This window comes from Accipiter gentilis, chromosome 11 (assembly GCF_929443795.1).
Source record: "Accipiter gentilis chromosome 11, bAccGen1.1, whole genome shotgun sequence".
Taxonomy (NCBI): Eukaryota; Metazoa; Chordata; class Aves; order Accipitriformes; family Accipitridae; genus Astur; species Astur gentilis.
Window position 1 is genome coordinate 4,624,117 of NC_064890.1, and position 25,217 is coordinate 4,649,333.

Below are 25,217 nucleotides of genomic sequence, written 5' to 3' on the forward strand. Positions count from 1 at the left end.
GGATCATGTTGTAGCCTCACCCCTGTACAGTGTCTGGATGTCACTCTGAAGAACTCCTTGTCCCAGGATGTTGCAGAAGGTAAGAGTTTGTCTGGATTCAAGGGTGGTGAGACAAAAGCATGAAAGACAAACCCTCTGAGGGCTACTAAACACTAAGACTCCATCTATGACTCAAGAAGTCCCCAAAGCCTAAGTTTCTGGAGATTAAAAGAACATTTTGGGGAGAGTATGTAGTGTTTGGCCTCTGCAAAACCCAGTGATGACCCAAAGTATACAGTGCATGGAGCTGGAGGGAGAGAGCAGGTAGGAAATAGAGAAGCAAGAGCAGAAAAAACTCCTCTTTGGAGGTTTGGCAGCACTACCTGTTGCATAAAGGTGAGGAATATGCAGAGCTAAACCTGGTAGAGAGGCCCACAAGATTGTATAGATGGAAAACCACCTGCTGTATGGATGAAGATGTTGCATTGGGCTACCTGAGGAACCTAATATGGAGGACTGGGTACCTATGGATTTTGTCTCTTTCTGAGGTTACTCAAGAGCTGAGAGGTGTCCTAACAACCCTGAACTACTATCTCTAAATACTTTTACAGTTTTGGGCTTGTGACAAGCTAAATTTCCTTCTTTTTAATTCAATTTTCTGTGTTCATACACTCTTTATACGACAGTAGTATCTAGATCCTCTCCCCAGGGCCCATCTCTCTTCATGAGAGTCCCTGATTTGGGGAGCTTCGTTCCAAACACATCGGAGAATCACAGGAGCAACTGCTAAGTGACAACCATGGAGCAAGGCAGTGACAGCAAAAGGACCCAAACCAAGTTCCTTGGACCCTGTTACACAATCTCAGTTACAAATATAACGTAACTACAGCTGTACCGAATCAGGGCAAGAGTCCGTCCAGGTCCTATCCTGTCTGCAGCAGAGGTCAGGTACATACCAGGTAAAGTTATAAGAAGAGTGGAGGCACGCAAAGTCACCTCCTCAGAATATTCTCCCTATCTCAGGGAGAGAGATTTCCTCAGAGATTTCCTGATTCAAAGGCAGTGCTTTTCCATTAACAAAATTAATTATTCTATTAATCCTGAATGGATTTCTCTTCCATGAACACTGGAGATTGCCCCTTGAACCTGTGAAAACTTTTGGCCTCCAGAAATTGCTGCAATGAGTTTAACTACCTATTCCATGAAGAATCCATTTCCTATTCTTTGCTTTGAACTTATTACCCACAGCGCTCCACTCAATGCCCTTATTTCTTGCACTGAAACAAATGTCGAATAACTGATTCTCCATTCTCTGGGTCACTCAGAGCTGAAAGTATTTACCTGCTGGGTGCTCTCTATCATTGCCAGAGCTTCAGCCATTAGTTTCTGGTTAACTCCACAAAGATTTGCTACTTTTGTCTGGCACTTGTGATGGACGTTCATGCCACATGCTGAAAGAAAGAACAAGAGGTGTCAGGACAACAAAGGATAGTGAAGCTGTAAAGGGTTTGGCATTAGGTTGGGCAGGAACATGAGCTGCTGTTGGCCAAGGGTAGAGACCAGCCATGTAAACAGCTCAAAGCCTGGGCACCTTTTACATCTCATGAGATGGCACTCAGGTCATTTTTTGGTTCTCTGTGGAGATAAAGTTTTTTTTTATATCGTCTTCTAGGCAAAAGGTTGCATTTCCACATCCACCAGCCTTTGCAGCTACAGGCTACCAAAACTCCACATCTATCAGCTCATAGATAAACCGTAATCATAGAACAGGATTTCCCCATTGGTATAGGATTATGAAGATGGTGGAGTGTCTTGGGTCTGTCTGACAGTGGAAACAGAGCATGAAAGTTGATACTAGGATTGATTTTGGAAGATCAGCAGTGTCACCGAGATGTTCTTTGCTTCTCTGAGAAATGATTCTTCAGCCTCGTGGACTACATATCTTTCTATATGCTGACAGTGGTCCTTCTCTTTGAAGAATGATTCTCCTTGAAGGATGGTCCTCTTTACCACTCCTTCACCACCCTGGATGCCATCACATACAGGTCTCAGAGAAATGTGATAAATGAGATTTGGGTCTTTAGATTGCAACTCTCTAAAGGCAATATCCCACTCCCATGCTCGCCTCGTGCCACATACATCAGGGGCTCACCATCACACTTCAATCCTTGCCGTGCAAGGCCCCAGAGGAGCGTGCCGCAGTGCTCACAGAAAGTTGGACTCTTGTAGTTGTAGACTTTGAAGCGGTGAGGCATGTCAATCTTGAATCGCTCTTTATGGAACTGCAAGAGAAAAGACATGTTGGCAACTCACTCCTCTCCACCTCATCTCTTCGTGGAAACCCAAACTTGTACCACAGAAGATGGGATGTCTACTGCCCTTTTATCCTTGGGTATGACCATCAAGAAGAAACTATAACTATCATTCAGATATGCAAAGCCAAAGTTTTATACATAATAACTGCAATTCGGTGGGAACTGCGTGATTTCCTCCCTGTCTTGATTTATCTGACCAGAGAGCTGCTTGCATCTCAGCTACACGCCAACGTTTTTTGTCACGAATCACTCCTTGGAAGAGCCTATCTTTCTTCTTTTAGTACATAGGGAGTCAAAGGTGATGACAAAGTTGGATGCATCTACCCTGGAGATGTCAGAAGACGAGCGAGATGAATCTCATCTCTAAAGACTGTAGAAGGAGAACAGGAGCCAGGGTGGGATTGGAAGCAAACAGAAGCTGTGGAACACGATTAAGGAAAAGGGAACAGTCCTATCAAGAGGTAAAGTTTCACTTTTGCCTACCAAAAAACGCTTATAATAAACTGATATGAGAAAAATAAAACAAATAGTAGTGGAGATGCTAGATAGTCCATTGACTGCTTGGAAATCTCAGATAACACAGAGCGGGATGTTAAAGTACTGCTCTGAAAAGTCAGTGTAATGTCCTGCCTAACATCGGAGAGTGAAAAACTTCCTCCAGTAAATCTCTATCTCATGCCCATGATCTTCCTCGGACCTATACTTCATACATTTGAAAAATGTCAGTCCTGATTCAGCAACTGCTTCTTCAGTGGCTGCATCTGAGTAAATCACAAGTAGGAGGTAATGAAATCATTGGGAACATGAAAAACAAAGGGCACAGATCAGATCACACAGCCTTTTTTAGTTCAGTAGCATGTTTTGCTTCATTAGAAGTTGTTTTACAGTGATGTAGGAGAGATCTGAATGACACTAAAGTTGTTTTAAAAACAGCCAAAGAATAATACATACCATTGTTTCTCTGCTATTGATTGCTGATCCTGTACACTTGGCTATTACTTTATCAATGCACTTCTTATGAATGGCAGCATTACATTCTGAAAGAACAAGTGTGTCATGGTGTTAATAAAAAAATTCTTTAAGAAAGTATCAAGCAAATAAGGATAGTAACAAAATAAAAAAAAAGTCTTACGTCTGCACTGATAGCCTTGTTTATTCAGACCCCTGAAATAAACAGAGAAATGATTAATTCTGAATTGTCTGAAAGCCTCAACAGAAGAAAGGACAGCAACATTTATGAAAGAAAGAGAATAAAATGGCTTTGCTTTTTATCAGTCTTTATAGAGCTTCTCTAATGTAAATATCTTCATTCAATCTAACTGTGGAGTCATTCTCTATGGTTTTCACAGCACATATTCACATTCTGAATTTCACAATATCCAAATAGCGAACTGGGCTGATGAGAAATGTCTGTGCATTTGGACAAAACCAGAAATATTTATAAAAAATAAACTAAAAAATGAAGGGAATTTTCACAGTTGGAATTAAAACTGTGAACCACATCCCTGAAGTGATGCAGTAACTCTACATGTAAGATGTCAAGGGTACCATCCTGCTGCCTTTACTGACAGCAGGAGCACAGATATTCACCGGGGAATCATAGAATCATAGAATCATTTAGGTTGGAAGAGATTTTTAAGATCGCTGAATCCAACCGTAAACCTAACGCTGCCACATCCACCACTAAACCATGTCCCTAAGCACCACATCTACAGAAGAGCTGGTCCCTAGGGTTAAAAGGAGAAAAAGCAGACATCTCTTTTCCTTTACCATACAAACTCGTGACAGACAGAGCAGAAGGTGGGTTGTGGAAAGAAGGTGGCCGTGAACTCGTGACACTTGACATTATGGATTTTGGCCTGTTTGATGGCTCCCCTGCGCTGGTGCAAGGAGAAGAAGCCTTCAGTCTCACAGTCAGCCAGGTCCTTTGCATCTGGGGGGAAAGGAAACAGATTTATTAGGGTACCCTGTCCTGATCGGGCGCCTTGAGAAAATGCAGCTGCCAAAATACTAAGTGACAGAGACTGATAATTCACTCATGGGAATAAAAATTTTTAAGAACTACTGCTTTTTGAAACCCCCACAAGACTTGTTTGGATGTTTTTTTTATCTACTGTTCCTACGAGGACACTAAAATGACTTTAGACTTGGGAGTCTGAGCTCCCTTGAATATACATAATGCTACTTTTGAAAGGTAGACCAGAAATTTCCTAAGGAGACATAATTTGCAGTTAAACATAAAATTCTAACTTCGTATAGCACTGAAGAACCATGCCCTAAAAAAGCTTAAATTACATAAAAATTAATTGTTATCTATATATGCGCACACACGTGTGTGTGTATATATATATATGTGGGTATTTAACTGAATACTTGATGTGTGCATGTAACGTGTGTGTGTAAGCATGTATGTATGCTCCTAGGATATTCTTTTTCTTCTTATTTTTCCATGCCAACATTTGCTTTGCTGTTTGCTGTGTCCATGCCATTATTCACGGTTCACATTTAAACTTTTTAGAACAGCAAACAAACCAATTCTGACTACACATGCATATATACTTGTGCACTTATATATGTGCTTGTGTTCACAAATCTAGATATGCACGCAGTACCTCACTCTCAATCTCTGTTTTGTTTTACTCACACATTACACAGCAAATTACATAGATATTCTGTGGAAACTGGCCCCCTGTGTGATCTGATGCTGATCTTGCTATTTGTAATACAAACACAACTTGCATTTTCTATGCTTTGGCCTCTGATATAACATACAAGGAGGCAACAATAGTCTGTTCTATATTAAAGGTAGGAATGGATGAAGAAAATATCAGTATGGACAAGCTATTAACCGCCTTCAGTACTTGTATGCTTCTATAAATGGGAGGTCCTTCTAGATACCTATACCTTACAGCTTCACCACACGTCTGAATGTGGCAGAATTTTGGCATCAAAGACAGGAGAATAAGACTGAGCTTTTGGATTGTAACCCATTTTCTTCAACAAAGCAAAATGCATTTCACATGGACGTCGAACTCTGCCGGTGGGCTTTGGTTCCCAGTGAAGACACGTAAATGATGGTGTCAGCTGTCCAGGTTGACTAAGCCACTGCCACATCCCTGGAGGACTAGCTGGACCAGGCAACGGAGCCCAGTGAATGACTCAGCTCACCTTGCAGCAGAAACCTACATTTGATCAGCTGAATCACTTTCTAGGTTCTTTTCCTGTTTTGCCTAGATTGCTCTTGATCTTAAAAGCTAACTATCATGTAAAAGCTGACTAACATGTATACTTAGGTGTTGTCAACCATAAATTGTATCCCATCCTCTATATCTGCACTATAATGCACACCAAGGCATATGTTACATGCATACATACAAGTAGAATGATTTCAGAGGGAGCTGGCTCCTTATGTATCTATTCTGTCTTACTTAACATAATGAGAAAATCTATCATTTTAGTGGCAAAATGGCCAAAAATCTGCCTTGCAAATCACAGAGGAACAGTCAATCTTCATTCCCACCATACAATAAAAATCACTTTTCTGGAGCATTTCATTTTCATGTCTGCCCCACATAACCAGAAATCACATCTATCTATTAACAAACGAAATCACTTACCACTTATTTCCAGGAAGTATCTTGCATTCATCAGCATTCTGCCTTGAGGTTTCAGTTCTAGCTGGTTGAGATAAGTGAAAAATAAGAAAAAAAGATCAGTGCAATCATTAAACAGTCATTCAAAGAAGCAACAATAATTTCAGATGACTCAAGCTATCTTCTTTTCCTAGAGGGAACTGGTGAATGCCAATGAATGCTAATTTTGGGGTTGCTCATACCCATGTGGGGCAACAAGGCAGGGTAGGAGCAATTATAGAGAGAGGAGGCTGGATCACCTCTTATCAAACACTTGGAGCAGGATGATAGAAGAGATAAACCACAGAAGCTGTAGGCAGGTTTTTAGACTCCAGCTCAGGACCAGCACTGTCTATAGAGAAATCTCATGATTCCCAGTAGATCCTGCAGGGGGGAAGTGGGAGCACCTCAAAAAACCCAGCCACATTCAGGCAGGTGCTTAAAAGATGTTGAAATCTTTTAGACACTTGGTTCTACAAGTCTAACTTCCATCAGAGTCCTTGATGCCACAAGCTTACTCAGGCATTTTTGGGGCCTTCCCGCTGGACCTGGACATTCCCACCTATCTGAACCTCCATCCGTAGATGCCTTTGTAAATCTGGATCCACTTGCCTAGGAATAAGAAGACCTACCTTCAAGGATTTCTTCAGCCTGACAACCACAACAGTCCCTTCCCCACCCACCTCCAGCACAACCTGAGCAAGGTGACCTCTCTACCTTCCAGGTGAAACCATGCCCTTGCACAGAAAAGTCAGAAAAATGCTATTCTCTCTCCTCACGACCCTTGCAGGATGAGATATCTGAGACCACCCTCCCAGGTTGTAACTTGTATTGCAGAGTAAGTAGAGAGATCTCAGGAGCTGCTACGAGGCTGGGACACAACAGAACGAGGGTCTCCCAATTCCACTTGACCTCAGGTCTGTTACCCTTGCTGCCAGCAAGCAGCACCCCAGACTACGTCCCCCCTCTCCCCCTCACCAGGCTGCTGCCTCCCACGGCTTTGGAGCCTGGGGCTGGAGTCATGCTGAGCAGAGCCTTTCGGTTTTCAATTCTTTCCCTAAGTTTCTCAATTCCTTCCAAGTTATGTGTTAAATGTGCAAATCTCTACCAAATCTTGCTCTTAGGTCTATTGAGTGACCAGAGCCTTTTTGACTTTTCCACTCTCTGCCTAATGCAAGCAGCTTAGTCTGAGAACTGGCATGAGAAATAAACCAACCAAAAAAACCAGGAAATCAGTTTCTCTCCAAATGTCTTTCCGCTTTATTGTTATTCATGGTATGGCTACTGAATACTACATGTTAAAGACTATTATCAAGAACTTTCTTGCTTGGACTACCAGGGAACACAAGCTTACATTTAGCATCCTTATGAAGACTGTTACTTCAAATTTACTCCACTATAACTCCAGTGATTTTAAAGGAGTTCCTCTGACATAACTCTGAAGTCGGGCATCTGTGAATCAGTTACATGATATTAGATTAAATTTTTAAAGCTGTTTCCCCAGAGCACATAAAATAATTCACATTTAGCCACTCACATTACCATTTGTCCCCAATGGGTTTCCTAAGCGAAGATTAATATGTGGGCACGGCTCACGTGAACCACAGTCCTTGCTAAGAGAAGGCACATGTTTTAATATAACAGCAGCAGGTAATATAAATGTGCCATGCTTTTTTTTTTTCTGACATGCACGGAAGTCTTTCCTTCAAGTCATACCCAAGTATACTCAAAACATTATTCCTCAGCTGGCAGCCAGCTCCTGCTGCCCTCCTGGTTACTGTCACAGCCTGGCACGGACACAAGGCGTTCTCGTACCCTACAGCAGCACCCCATCCCATCCTGCAAGAGGAGATAACGATGCTCACCCATATCTCTGTTTTCCCATTGCTCTTTTTGCACCTCTCCGCCAGCACCTTGAGTTCCACCGTGGTCTCTGAAACCATTTCGGCACTTTTGTCCTTGACAACGATGTGCATGACCCTGCCGTTGTTGATATGGGCGTCGAAAGTGCTGTTCCAGGGTGGGTACATGGTGGGCTTCTTCTGCACGTACACTTGGCCATTTTCTGTCAACAAGAGGTGGTTTGGATTGACTGGACTCATCTGCACTAAGGTTCATGCTTCTCATCTGCACTAAGGCCACCACTCTACAGTCCCTGCGACAAATCTGTGTTATTTATCCACTTTAAGGTCTCTCTCCTGGCACGGTGTGTAATGGACCATGTTGGAGTGTATTAGGAGGTTACTACGTGAAGTAAAACCTAGGACAGGATTTCTCACCTAACTTTAGGTATGTACAATGTGTATGCCCATATCTGAGCTGCCTGAATACTGGCTCCATTCAGAGTCAGTGAAGAGAATGTAATCAATATAAATCAATGGAATCAGGGTGTGTTCATTTGACTAAATACATACACCTACCTTAGAAAAGATAATTTCCACCCTTGACTCCATTAACTCTATTGAGTAGACCTCAAGCGTAGACTCTGGCAACATAGATACCCACTTCTAATCAGGTGAATCTCATCATAGATAACTAGCTACAGGTGTCATTTGTCCCACAGCAATGCGAAATCAAACAGGTTTGCTTCGATCCCCCCAAAAGTTGCCTGCACTTTGGGATTAAGGTTCAGCTGGAGCGCATGTCCAGTCAGTTGCTACATCTTGTGTAACTCAGGGATGTTAATATATGAACTGTCTTGCAGACCTGCAACCACATCCACAGCGGTGTAGAGTTTTCAACCTAGCAAACTTCTTCTGCACCTCTTCCTCATGCATTAATTCCTCTTCCTTCCTAGCAGAAGCATCTTAAAATGGTGAAGACTATCTCTGAGACTTAGCATTAGCTTGCAGACAGTTATCTCTAGTTAGTTCTCTCTGAAAAGAGTCTCAGACAGCTTTATTCATTTCATACAGCCCTGTAAAAGGCTTGGACACTTACTCAAGGTAAATTCTGTTTCACAGTTACCCTCTCCAAATTTTCAACCCAACAAATGCTGAAGCTGGAGGCATAACAGAACAAAAAGCAGTTGTGCGAGCAGCAGACCTGCGACTCCTGTCTCCTAAAAATCCTGCTCCTATTTCCAATAATCCCAGCCTTTCCTTCATCCTACCCAGCTGGAAAAGCACATCCAGCTGATAGCCTGGAATGTGACACGTGCTGGAGAAAATCTTTCCCTAGATGGGAGGACTAATTCGTGTTTCTTCCCTCTGCTCAGCTTTGATCTACACAGGCAGGAACTGGGGGATTTCTGAGGCTTGTACCACACCTTCAGGATGGATTAAAATTGGTAAACAAGCTCCAAAGTTATGGAGGCAGGAGCGAAGGAGGAAAAAAAAAAAGGAAATGGTGACTCCTGATTGTGTAATATTCATGTCAGGAAATGAGAGAACGGTTTTTTGGGAGAGAACAAATATCAGGGCTGTGAGATTATAACAAAACTCGCTCTTTATCACCCTGTACACTGGTTTCCTATGGAAGGAGAAAGAACTGCCAGAGATGTGAACCATACTCACTAGAGAGATTTAGGTTGAGAAAGTGGCTTCCTGAGGAGAGGCACGCAGGATCCTGCAACCAATACTGACTTGCTGAAATTTCACTCCACAGCCCAACACCTGGCTCTCACCAAGTGCTTTTGCACTTGTTTTGGTCACATAAACTCAGTCTGAGCTGCAGTCCGCTCTGACCGTCAGCACTGGTCTGCATCGCAGAACTGAGCAGAGATCATTCCTGCAGCATACGAACACTTCTCACACTTGTCCTGCCTGCTATGACAAGCGGTTGTGCAGCTAAATCTTAGGTTCAAATTCATTTTTCCCCAAAGTTTAGAGCAACTCAGTCTAAGGGGAATTCATCTCTATCAGTTAAGTGAGGTTGACTTTTCACATATGCAGATTTAGGCAATCTTATACTGAGCTCATTGTCTGCAGGCTTAATTCATTCCCATCAAGCTTGCAAATATACATTTGATGCACTCTTTCAACAAAAGCAAACAAAATGAGCCATAAAAAATGGGACATAAACTTCCAAGCACCACGGAGAACAGAAATCTCAGTAAGGACCATTGTTTCTTTGCTACATCAGTGAAACTCCACGGATGTGAAACACAGCACTTGCAAAACAAGTGCTTTCGTTTGCATTGCACTCCGAAACATACGGCTTAAATAAACAAACCCTGGAATGTGAATGAACTGGCCAATATATGGGATCAGACAGTCACCCCCGGCGCATCCCCGCTGACGTCTGTGGAATTCTGCCAGGGATTAATCTAACCCTGGGTTCCTGAAAAATAAAATAGCATCTGTCTTTCCCAGGCAGCAGCCTCCACTGTAGCTGGGAGCACTTTTCCTGGAGGCTTGCTGAGTTCAAACACGGAGCAGGATCTTTCACGAAGCAAATGTCACCAGGACAGGTGGTAAAATGGCACCGGGCCGGGTGGCTTCTGAAGGCAGAAGTCATTTTTAAAGGGCAGGGTTTTTTATACCTCAGAGGCGCCTATGATCTCTGAAATGTTTTGTCAACAGTAATAAATTGTTGTAACACTTCTAACTGTATGGAAGTATGGGTGGCTTTTTTTTTTGTTTTTTAAAGATTATATCATAAAATACCAGGGTTCCTTTTACAAAATAAGCAAGTGGAAAAAACCAAAAAGGCTGCCCGAGATCTTTCCTGAGCTTCTGAAATTCTTTGGGGTGGCCTTGTTGTGGCACCCCTGTGTCCACAGGTGATGTGCACTACTCCCACACCCCTGGGGACATGTGGGACTTATTCATCACAGCTAGTCGACAAGGGACGGCCTTTGGAATGAACCCAAAGTCAGAGTCAAACTCCCTTTTTTTTGGGAACCAAACACATTTATCATCTACCACTGTACGCGATAGCTCTGTCTGTAAAAAAACCAACCAAACAGAAATGCCTCACACTTTGCTAATGCTAAACATGGTATATATCCGATCCGTAACAGGACATTGCAAAAGTCAGAGCAGAGTCATCTACCAAACCGGTTCCAGCACAGAGCTTGCAGGGATTTGGGACTGGATCTATCCTGGAATCGGCTCTGGGTTTAAGCATGTCCTGCCCTGCATTCTGCACTCACCGCTATATAGCAATCATTTGTCCTGAAGAAATCTTAGTGGCCGTGTGTCAGAACACAGGATTATTTGCATCTCTTACCAGCCGTGCAGCTGATCCACTCCTGCACCTGGACATGCCACTTTAGCCAAAATTTGCATATCAGGGCACCAATATAAATTTTTTTTTGAATCCTATTACCTTTGAGTAGCAAGTGCTTCATGAAACCAGGAAGCCAGAGAGCAAACCATGATCAAAAAAATCACAAAGCAGGGATGCAGCTATTTCAAATACACTCAGCTGATGTTTGTCCTGAGACCTTCAGTGCCTTTTGCCTTCTCTGAGCCTGTTTGAGCATGGCAGCTCCTCGGGATGGTCATGTTGAGAGCACTTCTGGCATTTAGAGTCAGGCTCACCTCACTGAACATCAGACATTTACCTCTGAGCGGACCACCTAAACTGGCCTTGGAGTCAGCGGAGAGCACTGGGCTTTTCTGGGTGTGATTCATCAGTACCCAGTATGGGTGTCTTCCTCAAGATGAGATGAATCCCACCATAGAAATCCCTGTTTGTTCCCTTGGGCTCTAATGCAAGGGTAGCTGACTTGCTCCGACATCAACGCCCGTGCAGAAGACTGGAATTATAGGGGAGATGGATCCCACCGTGGCCTCATCTTGGCTTAGTCACCTTAAAGTAAGATTAGCCATCTACGCGTTTAGACACCCTCTACCAGCAGCAGATTAACACCTCCCAAGGGTGGTTCAACCCCCCAGGAGGGGAGTCTGAGATGAATCAGTCTCAGGAGGTTCCTGCTGCTATCCCTGACGTGACGAGAAGTGCCCCTGGCTGCCCCACATGCTCTGAGCAACGGCTAGACCAGCGCAATTACACCCCAGCAAACGTATATCTTCTATTAGAAGGACATCGTTTTTCCTATATTCAATCCTCACTAATGGAGGAAAGTTCCCCAAACCACACTTTTTTATTTCTTGTTGGTAGAGGTACTATTATTATTATTATTATTATTAGTGACTCTGAGGAGCACAAAAATTATATCCCTTAGTACATTTGTGTTTGTTAGGTGCCAGAAAAAGCTTTCTGCTCTGTGTAAGACAAATAAATATAGGTCTGTTCTGACCAAATTGATTTTATTTACTTTTGAACTGACAGAAACTTCAATTTGAGTTATGGCTTTCAAAGGCCTCATTAAAGCAAACTGCCAAGCTCTGCACAGAAATGAAATAGAACATCTTTTCAGTAAAAAGTGAGATCTTAGGGATAACTTGTCATGCAGTATTTTCTTTCCTTTTGAATTTACCAGTCACCACATCTTTGAGAATCATTTAAAGTGTCATTTGAGCCAAACTAAAGTTCAATGTGATAAATGCAGACTCTTAAAAAACAAACAAACAAAAAAGCAAACAAAATAAACAAACAAAAATGCCCAGGGAAATACTGAATTGTTTTAAAATTCTAAAATCTCTTTTTTAAAACTACTTTAACATCCTCTGGAAATTGAAGTCACAGGGAATCTCAAGGTATAAAAAGGGATTTCTGAGTTGATTTAATTTTTTTCAAGAATCACAGCAGTCAAGTTAGGAATTTATCAAAGATTTAAGATAAACAACAGCCAATATGAGGAATTCCCTGACACTGAAATTCTTGATATTCATGATTCTTGAAAAGCAGAATGGAAGAACTTTTCATCCTCTCACTGGGACTATTTTTGTGCATAAGATGTTTAAGAAGTGTTTTCCCAGTGAGGACTCATCAGTCTTGTTCAGTCAAGGAAAGTGTGCAACGATCCATTTATCCAGACACAGACAACAGCTTAGCAGGAGGTTTAATTTTCAAACGTTTTACATAGTACAACAATTATGTAGTGAAATTAACTCTCTCTGCAAAGGCTGGGGCTGTCTGAGACCTTTTTTTTTTTTAAATTATTGAAGTTGCTGGACCTGTCAGTTCCTCAAAAAAACGTGATAAACAAAGATAAACAGGATATTTCTAGGACACCCAGACTTCACCTGCCTGGAGTCCCACTGACAAACCAGCAACTGCTCATAGAAAAGTGAAACTGAATACAGCTCAGCTCATCTGCTGTGTCACATGCAGAACTGTAATTCAGTTGATAATAACCTCAAATTGAAGACATAGATTTGTTGGGCACCATCTTAAAATCAGATTGTCTTGCAGGCCACGCCAAACCCAAACTTTCACTGTGCTGAGACACAAAGTGCACTTTACAAACCCTTATAAAGATTTGCCAATGTGCTTCTTACACACCAGAAATGACCCAGTAAGGTACACACAAGTCTTGTAAAAACTCATATGCATATTTAACATCTCCCCGCTTACCTGACTCCACGGCTTCTTTAACCATCACGGCACAGTAAGGGTTAATCACCTCCCCCTGGGATGGCAGGTAAGGGCCGCTGTCATAGTTGGATAAACCAATACGCAGAAAGGGAGACATGACAAGTCCTGTGTCAAACAAAAGACAGGCGATATTTGGGAAGAGTCTAAAAATTCCCTTGGTTTTAACCAGCCTCTTATCTCCGTTCGACAGGGTTACGCCGGCCGTTAGTTATCCATCCAGCTGGAGACTCTCCGACTTCCTCCACTGTCGAGCAAGACGATGGACTAACTGAGTGCTGCTTAACGTGCGTAAGGTAACGTAACTCAGCTGTCGGCTTAACCGCATAGCTGAACTCATCGCGGGGCTGGAAAGACCCACGACAGCAGCTTTGAGTACTAATGACTTGATACCAGCCGTCAGGAACGAGAATGACAATACGCAGAAGCCAAATTGGGACTTTCTTGGCTGGGGTAACCTCTGCTGTAATTTGTGTTGAGTCACGCGTTCAAGCACCCGAACGCTATGAGATCAGAAAGGGTTTCGGGAATACAAGGATGTTGGAAGCCTGTGAGCTGAACATGAAACTGTGAAATAACTGCGTACTATTTATATACAGCATGGAAATGATCTTGGGCATTCAGCTGCCTGGGTTGCTGACCCACATTCATAAGTCAAGCTATAAAGAGAAAATTCAGCTTATATGAACCACACTGTGTAGAGAATGGAGAAGAATAAAAAAACCCAAACGATCTCAGGATAATTTTAAGCAGTTGAAAACAGAACCATATAAAATCAAGATGCCAGGAAACACAACAAAGCCTTTGGGTTGGTCTCCTCTGTAGGCTCTTCGAGAGCTTCTAGAGAGAATATGTAGTGAAACCAAAAATTATTAACTGCCGTAGGTGGTGGCCATCATTGTGCCGCCTGGGCCCAATGACTGGGATTTACCACCCAACTCCTGTGTCAACTTCAGAGCTTGTCATTCCTGGCTCCCCTTCTAGTCAATGGGGAGCAAGAGGCTCTTTGATCTCGGCTGCAGATGTCTATGTATTGGACCACCAAAGTTGAAAGACACAAGTCTTGTCACCAGCTGTTACCTGTCAAATATATTGACAATACATTGTTCAACTACAAGAGAAAAAAGTAGAAGGACTTCTGGCGTGGGATGCAGCCCAAGTCTCTTCTCCTTTTTACATATAAAATGTCCTATCCTAAGGGCAGCTTCTCTAGCCTCACATAGCAGAAGATCCAGATTCTTTCCTGGGAATGGCATTTTCTTACCTGCAAATAGTATTTTCCTGACAGACAAGTTCAGTCTCTGGCAAGAGGGTCTTCTCTTTTCATCACAGTTGTGCACAACATGGAAAGGATTTTCTCAGCTGAAAGAATGAGGACAACTGCTCCTCTGGCTGGGCTGACTTTAAAACTTGGACTCTCTGTTCAAGGAGACAGCAGGCAAGACCATCAAAGAGAGAAGAAAACGTGACAAACCAAGACATAGCCCTTTACTTGAGTGTCTTTTCTCTTACCCAGCAGTGTGGAGCGATGAGTTTCCATCAGCCCCCTGTGCAAAAGTCTAGGCGACTGCAAAACTCAGAACAACTTTCTGTTAGTGTGTGGCCAGGTCGCAGCAGGTTGTTGTTTTGCTTGTGTCCTGGATATGGTGAGATCTTCTCCTTCTTCCTATTTTATAAAATGAAGACAAACAGCTACAGTTTGCACTGGGACTGAAACACCAACTATTCTGGCCCAAATATTCACAAATACTGAACATTCATGCTGCAACACTTTCTGACATTTTGGCAAACAGATGACCCATGCAGGCAACTGCAGCTATTCTCTGATGGGGATTTTGGCAGGAGAGGCTTCCCAGGAGGTTTCCCTAAATTTATTCCCCTACATAAGGCCAATTTATACAACGGACAGCATAGGAAGGCTCTCCTTCCCATTTGAGCTCCTGGGTAGGTTAGCTAACAAAATGGGCTGAGTTTTCAGGAAACCAGCAGACCCATAAACTCTCTTGGATATTGTGCTTAAAAGAGAATAAAACCATCAGGTTCTTGGGGAAGACAGGATAGGACAGAAAGAGAGAAAAAAGTCCTGTGACTCATGTCTACTGCGTATCCCTAGGTACGCACAGATTGTGGGCCACCAGCAGCTATCAGACCTCCTCTGAAGACTGCCCAAGGACCTCTGCATGTGGCATTGCCCTCAACTAGGAAAACACCAACACTTTTGCAATTTTACAGAAGCTAGTGGGAAAGGCAAACACCACCTGGAACTGGATGCAGGAGATTAGGGCGATCCTATTCTCCTCTGGATGAGGGCAGCATCTCTCTGAAGGGTGTTTCAGAAACACATTAGCTAAGTGCCTGGATAAACTTGCTCTGGAAAGCCACTTGCCTTTAGATATTCAAGCACAGGTAGCTCTGTAAGGAGGAGCATTTGCGGCACTGCACAATAGTACAGTGAATGGTTTATGGGTGGTCCATGGCACAAAAAGACTAAAATTTCTGCCTGGACAGACAGAAGCAGAGAAATCCAATCAAATTAAGTAGGGGAAAAAAATCCCTTTAACAGTAAGAAATATATGTATATATATTTCCCCTCTCTGTTCCATGTAATTATTTAGCCCTTTGTTTCAAAAAATAAGAAGCCTACTTAGCCTAAAGAAAAAAGGAAAACCAAATCAAAGTGTTTCTGGCAGCAGAAGGGAAATCCAAGTAGCTGCATGTTCTGTCTGCCCTGTGTGTGAACAAAGATGTATTCTCTCTGCCTCTACCATAGTCCACTAATACTTCTGGTGACTGCTGGGCAAGAGAAGATTATGTATCCTCTTCCAAATCCCCAATTCCCACATCCTTGGCTTTGACAACCGCTTGTTCCATGAATGGGAGCAAGGGGAAGTGCAGAGAGGGCTGTAAGCACCCCCTTACCAGGACTTTCAAAACTCACCTTTAAAAACTCAGAATGCTAGCCAGAATTACTAGTCAACCTGTTGGGCATCTAGGAACATGAGTGTTGGCAAAGAAAGCTGAAGTTTATTATTTGATGACTCCTTGGCACTAAAACGTAGTAATGCTATTGGCTTAAGTACTAAAGAAACAAAATTAGGGCTAAAAGTTTGAGCCCGGCACTCATCACATTTCGATGAAATCAATGTAGTTACAACATAGTTAAAACTGGGAAGGCATCTTGTCCTGCTAAATACATCACGGCTCCAAAAATCACTGGTTGGATGTGCTACAAGATACCTGTTCAGATCTGTGGATCTGCTCCCTAAACAGTGACATTTAAAACTTTTCTTAGTCTTAAATCCTGGACACCCCCTCCCTCCTCTCCAGTGCAATACTTCATTTTGGCTCTGTACAATCAAACACTTTATGAACAGGTTTTCCAGAGAGGTTGTGGATTCTCCATCCTTGGAGATATTAAAAAAACATCTGGGCATGGTCCTACTGGCTCCAGGTAGCCCTGCTTGAGCAGGAGAGTTGGACAAGATGATCTCCAGAGGTGCCTTTCAAGCTCAGCCAGCCTGCTATTCTGTGAAAACATGGGTGGGACAGATCTCACCTAATCCTAGACATCTACAGCATCTGTGTCTCCACGTGAGGCAATTATCTGGGCTCCTGAGAGAGAAACAGGAAAACCAGCACCCTCAGATCATCAGCTGGATGGATTTTAGACCCCTCTATTAGCATGTGATGAACCCATTTCTCTGCTTTGAGAGCAAAGGGGAATGCCTGGGGATGTTCACAGGGAGCACCTCCACAGTACACAGCTGGTTTTGCTCATATTCCTCAAGCCATTAAATTTCAAAAAATCCCCTGCTTTGTATCAGATCTAAAAGATTTATGCTGGGACTTCACATAAACCAGTCTATTGTATGAGATGTTCTGCAGCCACCAGCAAACAGGCGAGAATTTTCTACCCAGCTGCAAAGCATGTAGGTTTGGCACACCTAGTGTTACCACTAGCAGATCAACAGCTGCCCATGTAAGCTTTGCAAAGGCTGGCTAAAAGCTAGCTAAAATTGGAGTTTACTGTTGTACCAGTCTCGCATGAGCACTCTGTCCTGGGGTAAATTTCTTCACCCTGTCCAATAAATCAGACAGATAACTGGTTTCCTGCTTCTCTCTCACTGTCTTTCCTGAAACCACCTTGGCTTTGGCCCAAACATCTGTTTTCCAGGTCATATCTCCAGCTTTTGCCACTACAGGACTGCTACTTGGCTCGCATCCACAGCCATAAACAATTACGGAACAACACAACTCAGCTCCAGCAACAGCTCACTGTAATAGCAGCAGTTTAATTTAACACTAGAAGCAGCTGCAATGGATATGGAGAGTGTCTGCTTAATTTCCCAGTGGAAAGGATACTATAAGGTATCTGAAAACTAAGGATGAAATGCATCTTTCTATAAAGGGCCACCTGCAACCTCTCCTCCAATAAAACGCTAAATACGGGGTAATTGGGGTTCAGCAATACTGCTCCCTGCTTCGCTGGCGCAGAGGAGGTTTGCCCACTCTTCAGAATAATGCAACATGGAAATCATTCCCAGATGATATTAGGAAGTAATAAACTCCTTAATGTCCTTACTCAATTGTTGTTAAGGAGAGACGAAGAAATGAGTTCCTGCTCCTAGTCAGAAGAAGAACTGCGCTGAGGACAGCTGCCTTTAGTGGGTTTTATGCTTTTGTGTTTCACTGAATGAAAATGGATGCATGCACGATGCGGTGAAGATGGCAATTTACTGAATGAGAGCCAACCGAGAGAGGAGGGGAAGTATTTCTGGATTTGAGATGCTGCTTCCCTAATGTCATAAACCTCACATTTTCTAGAGGTCAGAGGGAATATTTCCAGCTCTCCCCCCCTTTTTGAGGCAAAACTGTGCATACAAAATGAGTTCATAATCTGAGGATCAGCATCACCAAGAGAGAAAGGAACCAGGAGTTATAGCTGAAGGGTATGAACTTTCCTTCACCCCCTGAAAGGCATCTCCCAGCCAAAAACGCAGCTCCTGACCCTGCAGTGATCTGTTTATATAGCTGGTGGAGACCTGCACGTGAGCATAACTCAACACACCTCAGGGTCTTCCTGCTGATTTCAAGAGCAACACCGAGCACCAACAGCGATGGCTGGAGTCCCTGTCTCTTTCCCCGGACTCCTCATACCCCGCAGACGCCTGCCTACAGTAGGGAACAGGGATCTAAATAACTCCCCTGAGCGACTTTCATTTTGGGTGCCCCTATCACCTGTTATTTCAATGGAGCTCAAACCAGCCTGTTTATAAAGGAGGAAGTTCAGAACCCCTCTGGGTGCCACCCAACATTTCTCACACTTTCTGGGTACCACCCAACATTTCTCACACTTTCATTTTACAAGGGTGTGGATCAGAGGAGGAGGATGAAAAGGAGGGGAACTTGCAGAGCCATTTAATTTTCCCTCTCTTCATAGTCAGCCATCCCGTCTGGAGCATCTCACAAAGGCGGCTGAGGGAGAGGGCAAGGAAAGGCAGGACCAGCGGCCCCTGATGGCATTGGTACAACACCAGACTCCATGCAACTAAAGAGGCTCCCAAAGCTTCATGGAATGTCAAAACATAGGTGATGGTCTCCACGCAAACCCTTCCCCATGGCTTGCACAGAGGACCCAGGCAAAGCATTTCTTCTGACATATGAAATGAGATTTGCAGCCTTTTCGAGGGCCAATGGCAGGCTCGGGAATGGGCATTTCTCTTTAAAAGTCTCTGGGACAGCTTGTGATGCTGTGTTTAGAGCAAGTTGTGTGTATTGGTAACAGGACCTGGTCTCCTATATATAGCCTACAAACACGGCTGTTTGGACTCTGCTGAGTTCATGTGGTTTCCTCCTGTTGCATTTGTTGGGCGCAAGGCAAAACCAGAGCCTCAGGTCTATTTCAGATCTTATACGTGATTTAGCTACAGCGGAGTTAATGCAGGTGAACAGATTTAGGGCTGTGAAAGGGTTGGTATTTGTACCACTGAGGCAATTACGGAAAATTGCTGCTGGGAATGCCAGTGGTCATTGCATACATCAACAGACTCTAGGACGGAATCTACAACCATTCTACCAGGGACATGTATAGCTGGGTCTCAAAAACTGAATTTGTGCTTTGCTATACTTAGGTCTCTGCATAACAATTGTTTAAACCTGACCTAAATGCAGGCTATGTCCAAAGACATGGTTCAGCTCTCCACCCCGCCTCACACCGCAGGTTCCCAACCTCTTCCAGCACAGCCCAGTATCTGTGTAGGGTTTGGGATCAGGGACCAGATTTCTCTAAAAGCAATCCTTCTTCTTTTCTTTACTTGACAAGCCGGTTTGCAGCTGCATCCATTCCCTGGTCTGACTGACCCGGCACGGACGCGGGGGCCTGCACTAAGCAGGAATGATGACATGGGGGATGGTATGCAGCAACTGCATTTTGGCTGGGATAAAGAGACTGGGAAATGGTAGCCTCACTGCCGGTGAAGAGATTAAGGGTGGATTCACGTGAATATACGCAGACAACTGCAGCGCATATATGGGCTACCACCCAGGTCCCATCATATCCAGTAAAGAGATATAAGTACTTGTAGCGGTGCATCACCCCATCCTAAAGAAGACATTTAAAATACGTTAAGCCAATCCCATCTGGGAATTGCTCTTTCCCCACTATGATTACATCTACCCCAAAGATGGCCAAGATCAGTCTTACCACTGATGTTCTGGTGTCCAGTGAAAAGGACCCAGATTGTAGGGTTTGATCCAGGAGCAGACGCATTCATGTCTAACAGTTACGATGGCTTGAAAAGATAGTGAAATACAGCTGGGAGGGGACCCCACACATCCTGCCAGGCCAGAGCCAAAACCATCCACTCTGAAAGTCGCTCTAGAAATGGAAAGAGGGTCCGGTGCCCAGGAGCACTCCTCAGCACTTCTTAACTTGCTCACATAGAAGGAGCCAAAGTCTTACCCCAAAAGGAGAATCTCTTTCAGATGTGCCTTCTGTTTTCCAGTAGACAATGTGAATTTATCTCCCTCTGGAGAGGCAAGACTTGTAAAGCTAAAACCCTTGTTATTTCTGCAAATGGGGAAGAGAAAAAGAGCAGACCCACCAAATCCCTATTTGGAATAAACCCCTCAAGGTCCTGTCCCTGAAGCTAAGTCATAAGCCTTTTTTTCCTCACATTTAATGAACGTTTGTCAAGTGTGGTCCTGAAACAAAGCAGACTTGCATCCTCACCAGTCCTATTGGAAAGAAGCACAACTATTCAGTTTACTCTCCTTTGTAAATTTTTTCTTTTTTTTGGTGCATTTTCGGGGGTCCAGATTATTAAAAGCAGCTTGTCGGTTTTGCTTTCTTATTTTCCTGGGGAGCTTTTTTGGTTAATTTAATTTCCTGTGTCACTGCATTTCTGCAACACTTGGGCCACATGAACTCAAAATAAATGTTTTCAAAATAATTATCCCCATTGTACTTATTTATAATTTTTATTACTAACGTCTCTTTTCAGGTTTTAGTTGTCTTCTAACAAACACAGTGCTATACTTGAAGCGACAGCACCCTGTTTTTCAAACACTGCACGCAAAATTCTTTCAAAGGGCTTTTTAATGTAATGAGGGAAATAAGAATATCTTGAACTGAGATGTAGCTACAATATCTCCTTTCCTTTGGCCTCTTGTTCGTTAGCACAGCAGTTCCTGTATTTCTGTAAGATTTTCACACCGCTTCACAGACCTCTTGCTATGATCTTTTTGTTTAGCTTTCGGTGTTGTTTTTTTTTAATGACACAGGTGGAGTGCGCCTCAAATACTTCACCATCTTGTATCAGGATGGTCGTTAATGCACTGAACTTCCTGCCAGTGCCAGCATCTGCACCTCTTTTTTTATTTTCTTTCCCTTAAAAAAAACCAAAGAAAATGTCCCAAGGAGGGGGGCAGAACCATAATGGGACATATTAACATCCTTCCTTCTGCAGGCAGTTTCACGCCTATGGTTAACCTCGTTCTGCAGTAGAGGTATTTAATGTCTTTATTTAATCCAGAAATCTGCTAAAGGTATTTGGATGCTGAACCATGGAAATGTTGGGCTGGAAAAGAGCATTTTGCTCATCCCTCTGCCTCCTGGCAGACTGTCTACATCATCTTTGATGTATCTATCTAGCCATCTGTCAGGAGCAAAGCTTCTTGTGCGCTTGGTGTTACCATGTACTCCTCCAAAATGTGGCCAAATTTGTCACAGAGGAGCCTCAGATTGTAACTGAAGTCCACATTGGACATCCACACCTTACTTCTGTGTGACACAAAGGACTTTGCAGATGTATTTTAGGAAACTAATTTTGATCTAGGATTGTCCTGTGTTTCTCCAGAGCTTGTAAAATTATTTAAGCAGAATTAGTGTTTTCTCCCCACTCCTCTGCAGCACTGGACATTTCCTATCAGGCTTAGCAGATAGGAACTGCAAAAAGGTGCCTGACTGCCAGATAACTTCGTTTTAGGCATGACAACAGCAAGAACCCAGCTCTGGTCCCCAGCCCTCAGCTGCCTTCCCTTTGCCCTGCAGTCCTCCCAGTAAGTCTGCAGGAATCTCCACCCCCGTGAGCACCTGGCCCAGTTCACACTTTACAGGGAACACCACCACGAAGGTTTCCGATAATTCAGCCTTCTCCACACCCTTGCAGTTTCATGTTTATTCTTAAACACCTTAAAAGCAGAAATACTTCTTTTGCACGGCAGAAGCTGGCTGACCTGCAACTTCTGCCTTCATCCTCTGCGCCATCAGTCTTTGCTTCCACGGCTTCACCAAAATGACCCTCAGGACGTTTTTTTTTATTTCCATCAATCTCAGGGCTCCCTTCTGCAGACGGCATACCCGTGCTCTCTCTTGTCAACACCATCGCAACACCAACCTCTATGTTTTCCCACTCCCAATGCCTTCACACCCCAGCCACTTCCTTAAATAAAATCTGACATATCGTTCCCTCTTCCTCAGTCAGACCAGAGCTCAATTTAAAACTATACTTCTATTTAAATAAGGAAGCTTTGGCTCCAGCTAGGCTGAAAGCCCTCTTCCCACTTATAGTTTAGTGTCCTGTTCTCAGCATCAGAGCCTCAGGTGGGTTCCTGAGAGACCGTCCATCTCTGTCTCTTCATACCTTTCCACCCCACTTACCATTTAGCTAAGTCTCTGAGAGGTCATTTGTCCACCAGTTTCTTTCTGTGCTTCTGCCCTTAGTTATCTCCCTGACTGGGTGGTTACACACAGTGGGTGGAATAATGTAATACAAAACAGTCAAAATTAATTTTACCCAGAAAATCAGTTTTTTGTTTTGTTTTGTTTGGGGGGCCAGTGGGCTGGTTGGTTGGTTGGGGGTTTTTTGTTTGTTTGGTTTGGTTTTGGGGTGGTTGGTTGTTTTTTTCATATCACCTTCTGGCTGCTTAAGAAAACCTTCATGGGTTCATCTTCACACTGTGTGAAGAGCTGAGCTGAGATCACGCAGACAATATCTGCCTCCCTTCTCCCCAAAACTCATGCTGTTTTTCCTACTAAGTAGCCCTGGATCAGGCTGTCCCTGAGCTCAGGAGGTAGCACAGAGCCTCACACAAAGCAAATGAATATTCAGCCCATCCTACAGTAGCGATCTCAGTATTACCGTTGCTCACAATCCCCAGAAACTCCGCAGGGTTCACCTCAGCATCACTCTCCTTTTTCCGAACTGATGGCATAGCTGTTGCCTAACACAGAACTGAAGAACCTGATTTTTTCCAAGGGGCTGTGCAAGTAGGAGCTGTACCACGAAGAGGCATATTGGTGGCTGCTAGGACTTCAGCAAGCACGTATGGCGTTCCCTGAAAGGATTGAATTCAGGTGCTCACATCAGTACCGTGGTCCAAAGCTCATTCAGTTAACACCACATCCTGCCTGTCTACCATGCCACTGCCCTCTGCTCGCTCCTCATCCACCACCACGGTCTTCCTCTGTGGGATTAGCAGGAGAGCTCCGTGAGCAGATGGGGCTGAAGCTGGTGATGCTTCCACTACTGGGATCCTCTGCCCAAAATGGTCCCCAGTCCCCAGGAACCAGCCTATGGCCACTTCTTCCACATTGATATGGGTCCTTCTACTGGTCGTGACACAGCAGAGGTCCCCTTCCCTCCCCTCTTTGCCCAAACAAACCAATATATGGCTGGGATTCCTGACACCTAACTTTAGAAATTCACTCTACTACCTACTCTGCATACATCTGCATATGGACTATTCACCCCAGGCTCTCTTCATAAATGACAGAAAGAGACCTGCTGGGTTTTCAATTTCCGTTATCCCCATGGAGCTGACTAAAATGGGTCAAATGCCTGGTGACCTCAAATGCCTCTTTCTCCCTCCAGCCAACAAACAGAGACCAGGCAGCTCGTGCAGGTGGAGATGTCTGCCCGACATTTAGGTTTCTGAGATGAGAGGGGCTGGCTCCCAGCCATGGTGTTTCACCAGCCAGCAGTTAAGCAAATTCAGAGATCAGCTTATGGGTGTTTGTCTGCACCGAAACCCAAATGGACTAACACATGTTGTGCAGAGAGAGATGAATAAGATGAGGGCACAATGATTTGCCCAAGTGCAACAGACTCTGAACCAAAACTCACTGAAAACTATTTAACTTTCTATGGCGTTTGAAACCAAGCTATAAATAAGGCATAAGGACAACGCTAATAGCTAGGAACTGGAAAAACTGACATAAGCTGTATAACCGTATTTTCTAAAGATGACACTTGGTAAAAGCACCATCCTTTCCGATTTCACTAGAAAATATATTACAAAGACCCACATTTCTTTGACGAGGGGACGACAGGGAGAAGCAGAGCTGTTCTCAAGACACTTTATCTAATTTGCTCCAGTGTTTTAATACCAATGTCTGTAGTTGCCCTTACAAACAGCCTCCCCTTTGAACGAGGGGGAGGAGAGCACAGGAAAGCTGAAAACGGAAGCTGGAGGATGCACGTTCTTTACTATTTCACCAATGTTATAAATCAAAACATAAATAGCAAGTGTTACTGCAAGGGTGGGAGGGGAAAATCTGGGTAAATTCAGCTCTCAACATGTGCATATTCCTTCAAGACAAATAACAGCAACTCCCGCATCAGCATTTGTCTCCCTGGTTTCCGTGGATAAGTAGGGTGCGACCTTGTCTAAATCCCATTCACAAGCCAGAACAAATCTCTATAAGCCTCAGCTGCTCTTTCTGTTCTCAGCACATCAGACCCAAAATGCCTCCTCTTTCACTCAGACTGATTCTTCCCCCCACCGCAGCTATTCCTGACTTGTACTGCTGATTTACATCAGAAGAGGAGCAGGTTCACCAGCACATAGAAACTCCACAGCAAAATCAAATGACCACATCAAAAACCTTCTCAGAAGAAAAGGCTTGGATCCAAGTGAAAAATTAATCATATGCAAGTTTAGTTTTGAAACAAAATAGAAGTTAAGTTTCTGCTCCCAATGCACTCGCAGAAGTCTGGAGCAAGGCTCATGGGGCTTTATGGTGCTAGATGACCCCAAAGCTTGGCCTCTTCGTTAATGTGACAGCCGTCCTGTTGCTGGCTGTGGCATCCCTGAGTTATCCCTGTAGATTGTTATCTGCTATTTACAAAATCACGGGGTCATTAAGAGACCAAGCTGAATTAGGACTTCACTCGTGCCAAGACAAAGCTGCAAGAAGCCTGCATGTTTCAGGAAAGTTACTCCAGCCCTACCTGTGTGTGTTTGCAGATAATCCTGCTGCCACTAGCATTTGTCTCTCTTTTTTTTTTCTTTTTTTTTTAATTAAAAAATAAAATTAAGGGCACATGGCTAGGCAGTTTATTCA

General features: G+C 43.6%; 1 protein-coding gene across 3 annotated transcripts in view; it reads right to left on the minus strand.

Moving 5' to 3' along the window:
- PRKCQ (protein kinase C theta) overlaps window positions 1-25,217 on the minus strand; it is a 64,417-nt gene that overhangs the window by 31,113 nt on the left and 8,087 nt on the right. For 2 of the 3 annotated variants that reach the window (XM_049814154.1, XM_049814153.1), the window contains exons 2-11: window positions 14,885-15,038; window positions 14,637-14,791; window positions 13,355-13,480; window positions 7,792-7,991; window positions 5,912-5,972; window positions 4,065-4,227; window positions 3,427-3,458; window positions 3,246-3,331; window positions 2,132-2,261; window positions 1,321-1,430 (exon numbers count right to left, since the gene is read on the minus strand). In XM_049814154.1, coding sequence (XP_049670111.1) covers window positions 1,321-1,430; window positions 2,132-2,261; window positions 3,246-3,331; window positions 3,427-3,458; window positions 4,065-4,227; window positions 5,912-5,972; window positions 7,792-7,991; window positions 13,355-13,472 — 900 coding nt within the window. In that variant the 5' untranslated portion in view covers window positions 13,473-13,480; window positions 14,637-14,791; window positions 14,885-15,038. Of the gene's footprint in view, window positions 1-1,320; window positions 1,431-2,131; window positions 2,262-3,245; window positions 3,332-3,426; window positions 3,459-4,064; window positions 4,228-5,911; window positions 5,973-7,791; window positions 7,992-13,354; window positions 13,481-14,636; window positions 14,792-14,884; window positions 15,039-25,217 lie in introns of those variants that run through there. The other variant, XM_049814155.1, reaches the window with a different exon arrangement.